General features: G+C 51.3%; 1 protein-coding gene across 1 annotated transcript in view; it reads left to right on the plus strand.

Moving 5' to 3' along the window:
* Positions 1-4,023, plus strand: part of ZFAND3 (zinc finger AN1-type containing 3) — a 186,137-nt gene extending 182,114 nt beyond the window's left edge. The window contains exon 6 of the mRNA XM_072139748.1: positions 1,178-4,023. Coding sequence (XP_071995849.1) covers positions 1,178-1,332 — 155 coding nt within the window. The 3' untranslated portion in view covers positions 1,333-4,023. The remainder of the gene's footprint in view (positions 1-1,177) is intronic.
* Positions 4,024-6,000: the final 1,977 nt, after the last annotated feature.

A 6,000-nucleotide genomic window follows, 5' to 3' on the forward strand; every position in this document is an offset into this window, starting at 1 on the left:
CAGGGTTCTTCATGGTGGTGGAGTAGGATGATGGACCTCGGCATAGTGTCAGGGTTCTTCATGGTGGTGGAGTAGGATGATGGACCTCGGCATAGTGTCTGGGTTCTTCATGGTGGTGGAGTAGGATGATGGACCTCTGCATAGTGTCAGGGTTCTTCATGGTGGTGGAGTAGGATGATGGACCTCTGCATAGTGTCAGGGTTCTTCATGGTGGTGGGGTAGGATGATGGACCTCTGCATAGTGTCTGGGTTCTTCATGGTGGTGGAGTAGGATGATGGACCTCTGCATAGTGTCTGGGTTCTTCATGGTGGTGGAGTAGGATGATGGACCTCTGCATAGTGTCTGGGTTCTTCATGGTGGTGGGGTAGGATGATGGACCTCTGCATAGTGTCAGGGTTCTTCATGGTGGTTGGGTAGGATGATGGACCTCTGCATAGTGTCAGGGTTCTTCATGGTGGTGGAGTAGGATGATGGACCTCTGCATAGTGTCAGGGTTCTTCATGGTGGTGGAGTAGGATGATGGACCTCTGCATAGTGTCAGGGTTCTTCATGGTGGTTGGGTAGGATGATGGACCTCTGCATAGTGTCAGGGTTCTTCATGGTGGTGGAGTAGGATGATGGACCTCTGCATAGTGTCAGGGTTCTTCATGGTGGTGGAGTAGGATGATGGACCTCTGCATAGTGTCAGGGTTCTTCATGGTGGTTGGGTAGGATGATGGACCTCTGCATAGTGTCAGGGTTCTTCATGGTGGTGGAGTAGGATGATGGTCCTCGGCACAATGTCCTCCCGTTGTTGGCTGCATTGTGCGGCCACGTAGCACGGTACATGGAGATCTGCGCTCAGAGGCGGTGAGGGATCTCCTGGCGCGTCAGCGCTGATCAGTTTATAACAATCTGTCATATAACATTACAGGATTATGAAGCGTCTGACAAGTGTCCACCTGTGTGTTGTATTGTCCCGGCAGCCACATATATCACTCCCGGATCGCAGGCCGCTCCCCTCCTTTAATTTGGCAGCCGCTCTGCCGTGTATTTTTTATTTTTCTTGGCAGCCGAGTCTCATAAAGATGAAATATGTAAATGGCGCCTTCCAGACGCCGCCAGGAATTTATTAACCGTTTCCTCCTTGGTGAGAAGTTTTTTGGCCGCGTGTTGAATGTGTCTTCTCTCTTGCAGGTTACGTGTTCTGTATGTTACATCGTCTCCCAGAGCAGCACGACTGCACATTCGACCACATGGGGCGCGGACGGGAGGAGGCCATCCTGAAGATGGTGAAGCTAGACCGCAAAGTGGGCCGGTCCTGCCAGCGCATCGGCGAGGGCTGCTCCTGAGTGCCACCACCTCCTACAACCAAATGCTCTTTCTATTAGTTCACTAATGTTAGCCTTATTTAGGACAATGTCAAGCAGGCTCTCACTACTGAGCAAGTCACACACTTCAGCCAATCAGGTTCCTTCTAGTTTTTGGTTTTGCGAGGCGCAGGTACTTGGGCGGTGGTCAGCGTCCACGATGAAAGCTCCAGGAACTTATTTAATTGATAATTGTCTTCATATTTTATTTTTCCGTTCCACTGATTTGATAACAATTGTTTTGTCTTTCTCTTCCAATCCCGTTCTCCGCTTGGACCACGCCTCTCCCCCCATCGTCCTCACCCATTTTTTGGATGTCAGTCCATAGTAACCACCAATTCTAAATAAAAGTTGGGTGCGTGCTGATCGTCCATTGTCAGGTGACACGGCTAGTGGTGGTCGCAGTGGTCACGACTGTCCTGTGTTATATGACTGTATCAGGGATTTCACTGGGTCGGGGGTCTACCCTCCCTTCCCCCACCCCAGTCAGGTTATCAGGTTTGTCTATCATCTACACCCCCCATACACATTGTAGACTGACAGCAGTCATCATCTCCACTCGCTTGTCATTGGGGGCCGTGGACCTCGCCCCGTTAGGACCGCAATGACTGAGTTACCTGATTGGCTTTATGTTTGATATTTGCCAAGTGACAGTCTTTCTGGTCAAATGAGGCTAATGCACAGCACACTAGCCAAGGCTGGAGCCTACAGAGCCACTCTCTGTAGCTATATATCTGTGTATTTGGGGATGGGGGAGGGTGAAAGGACAGATTTTGTAGCAAACGGAACTCAGTAACTGTGTTGAGGAACAACCATAAATACTCTGGATTTTTGTAAACTTCACCTCCAAAGTGTTAGCTTGATAAGTTAAAGGGCTATACAGCCTTGATTCTATGCAGCCAAAGGGGAGGGAAGTCTGCGTGGGCGGACTCAGACAAAACCCTGCCCTTGAGGAAGAAATGGAAGCCTGGTAGATGTGTGTAGAGTTTCTTGGGCCTTAGTGGGGGATCTGAAGGCTATATGAGGTGCACACGTTGCCGTGAGGTTACTTGCTTCGTATTAAAGGTTCGGGTCAACACTCTCCGTAACTTAAGAGGAAGGGTATAAGAGACGCACCCTGAGAGCTCAAAGGGACAACCCAAGCAAATCTCTGGGGCTGAATGCTAGGTTGGACATGGATAAGGTTTCTCAGGCCATGTTTGAGGCCTTAGACCTTCAGGAACATTGTGGCAAGGTCCATGCCTCCCTAAGGCTCAAACCCTTCCAATCTCAAGGGCAGTTCAACCAAACTCTTCAGTAGGAAGAGCGAGAAACCGAAACAATCTCAGAGGAATGGAATGCCAAGTGAAAATGGCTTTGTTATATACCTCCTTAGGGTCACTCCGCTTCTTGCTTCAAGGAGACATGTCCTTAAAAAGAACAAAAGATTTAGGATTGGACCACAGTAACCACATAAGATGGAATTCCACGATGTGTATAGTCTTGGAGCAGGGCTTGGTGGGAGCTTAGGATTTCTCGAGCCTTGATGGAGGTGTAACACCTTCTGAACCGTCACCTATTCTTCCTATCACCACCTCATTCTGTCACAAAGACTTTGGTCACTTTTCTTCAGATGTTCAGGAGCAGGTGCCCCCAACCTGAGAAAGCGTTACTAGTAGAGGAAGAAATTAGGGAGATCTCAAGGGATGAAATGCCAAGTAGGGTTTCTCAAGACCTTCGTGGGCAGGTCAAGAAACCTCAGCTAGAAAGTGATACATTGAGGTGACTCCCGGGGTTGGCATGTGTCAGGTTCCTCAGGCCTTAGTTGAGGTGTCTACATGACGACACTTCCTCCAGATCTTGGACTGTTTCTTACCATGTTCCTCATAAACTACGACAGCACTTTGAACCAATAGAAATTCAGTTTGGACTTTGATAGTAAAAGCTGATAACTGTTTGGTAGCCCACTCGCCCGCAGTGCCCACCCTGTCCTGTCAGAGCCGTTGGCACTTATGCACTTAGGGGGGGGCATTTCCTTTTCTAGGTGGCCATGAGGGGTGGGGGATCATCTATCCATAACGCCACGCTCTTGTGACCAGTCATGGATATCCTCACCCCATAGGTGTGGCCACAGTTGTGTTTTGTCAAAAAAACAAGTTTTCTAGCCTCTTGTTTCTTTCAGGAACCGAACTTCTCTCAACAGTGATGGAAGATCCACGGATCTTCTGTGATGGTCCATCTTGTACCCACCACCAGACGATGCAATAGACTGTTCTCCTCTTCACTGTTCATCTCCCACTTTGTGTTTTATGGTTTTTTGTAGTGTTTTTGAGCATCTCCTCCACCCTCCAGACCCGTTCCTCCTCCTAAAGCAGAAGATGAGGGTCCTACCCCATGATGGTGGTGGTGGTGGGCACAGGGATGGCTGGAGCGGGGGCTACCATGGACGTTGCGTAGCGGTGGTCGATCACTGGCTTGTTCCATTGCAGTATCTGTTCTGTGAAGTTTTTAAATGTTAAAAGGAAAAGTTTAATTTCTTGTATCTTAAAAAGAAAAAAGGAAAAAAAATCTTATTTAACCATTTTTTGTGTTCTAGATTTACTAAGCACTCGTAGCCTAGAACTGATTAGTTTAATAATGTACAAAAAAAAAATTATACAAAAAAAATCTCCTGGTAACTTTATCCTTTTCTTCCCTTCAACTGAAAGAAAAAAAATAAACAATTGAATTTTAAAAAAAACAAAAGTTTCATTTTTTGATTTTTAGCTGCAGTGTAAAGCACGGAGGAAACTGCAAGCGCAGGGGAACAAATGTCACAATTGCCCGGGCACCGCGGGGTCTGTCACTCAAAGTAAAGAAATTAATAAAGTTATAGAGAGATTTTTTAAATCCACTCCCTTTCTATAAGGCATCGTTATAAACCAAAAAAAATCCTGTAGAAGAGACGATTCCACGATCTCCCCTCCGTAACAATCACTAAAGTCCTGAATACTAAATCCTATTAGTCCAACAAATAATAAGACCTAAAGGAAAATAGAAATATTTTTAAAAAAGCTTAACTGTGTACAGCGGGTAAAACAAGAGCCGTCTGCCTACCCCCCCCCCCCAGTAATGTTCCCTCTGCCCCCCCCCCAGTATTGTGCCCTCTGCCCCCCCCCCAGTATTGTGCCCTCTGCTCCCCCCCCAGTATTGTGCCCTCTGCTCCCCCCCCAGTATTGTGCCCTCTGCTCCCCCCCAGTATTGTGCCCTCTGCTCCCCCCCAGTATTGTGCCCTCTGCTCCCCCCCCAGTATTGTGCCCTCTGCTCCCCCCCAGTAATGTGCCCTCTGCCTCCCCCCCCCCAGTAATGTGCTCTCTGCCTCCTCCCCAGTAATGTGCGCTCTAGCCCCCCCCTCAGTAATGTGCCCTCTGCTCCCCCCCAGTAATGTGCCCTCTGCCTCCCCCCCCCAGTAATGTGCTCTCTGCCTCCCCCCAGTAATGTGCGCTCTAGCCCCCCCTCAGTAATGTGCCCTCTGCCTCCCCCCCAGTAATGTGCCCTCTGCCTCCCCCCAGTAATGTGCCCTCTTTCCCCCCCCAGTAATGTGCCCTCTGCCCCCCAGTAATGTGCACTCTTCCCCTAATAATGTGCACCCTGCCCCCCCCCAGTAATGTGCCCTCTGGCCCCACAGTAATGTGCGCTCTAGCCCCCAACCAGTAATGTGCCCTCTGCCTCCCCCCCAGTAATGTGCGCTCTAGCCCCCCCCCAGTAATGTGCGCTCTAGCCCCCCCCCCCAGTAATGTGCCCTCTGCCTCCCCCCCAGTAATGTGCGCTCTAGCCCCCCCCAGTAATGTGCCCTCTGGCCCCACAGTAATGTGCGCTCTAGCCCCCAACCAGTAATGTGCCCTCTGCCTCCCCCCCAGTAATGTGCGCTCTAGCCCCCCCCAGTAATGTGCCCTCTGCCTCCCCCCCAGTAATGTGCACTCTGCTCCCCCCAGTAATGTGCCCTCTGTCCCCCCAGTAATGTGCGCTCTAGCCCCCCCCAGTAATGTGCGCTCTAGCGCCCCCCCAGTAATGTGCGCTCTAGCCCCCCCCAGTAATGTGCGCTCTAGCCCCCCCCAGTAATGTGCCCTCTGCCTCCCCCCCAGTAATGTGCACTCTGCTCCCCCCAGTAATGTGCCCTCTGTCCCCCCAGTAATGTGCGCTCTAGCCCCCCCCCAGTAATGTGCGCTCTAGCGCCCCCCCAGTAATGTGCCCTCTGCCTCCCCCCCAGTAATGTGCGCTCTAGCCCCCCCCAGTAATGTGCCCTCTGCCCCCCCAGTAATGTGCCCTCTGCCCCCCCAGTAATGTGCCCTCTGCCCCACAGTAATGTGCCCTCTACCCCCCCAGTAATGTGCCCTCTGCCCCCCCAGTAATGTGCCCCCCTCCCCCCAGTAATGTGCCCCCCTCCCCCCCAGTAATGTGCCCCCCTCCCCCCCAGTAATGTGCCCTCTGCCCCCCCAGTAATGTGCCCCCCTCCCCCCCAGTAATGTGCCCTCTGCCCCCCCCAGTAATGTGCCCCCCTCCCCCCCAGTAATGTGCCCCCCTCCCCCCCAGTAATGTGCTAAACTCTCAGACTAGCGGAGCCACTAGCAAGGTGATACGAGTTCCCACCGCGCACCTGGGACTAAATGTAATGTGCGTTATCTGTGTGTG

This window comes from Engystomops pustulosus, chromosome 3 (assembly GCF_040894005.1).
Source record: "Engystomops pustulosus chromosome 3, aEngPut4.maternal, whole genome shotgun sequence".
Taxonomy (NCBI): domain Eukaryota; kingdom Metazoa; phylum Chordata; class Amphibia; order Anura; family Leptodactylidae; genus Engystomops; species Engystomops pustulosus.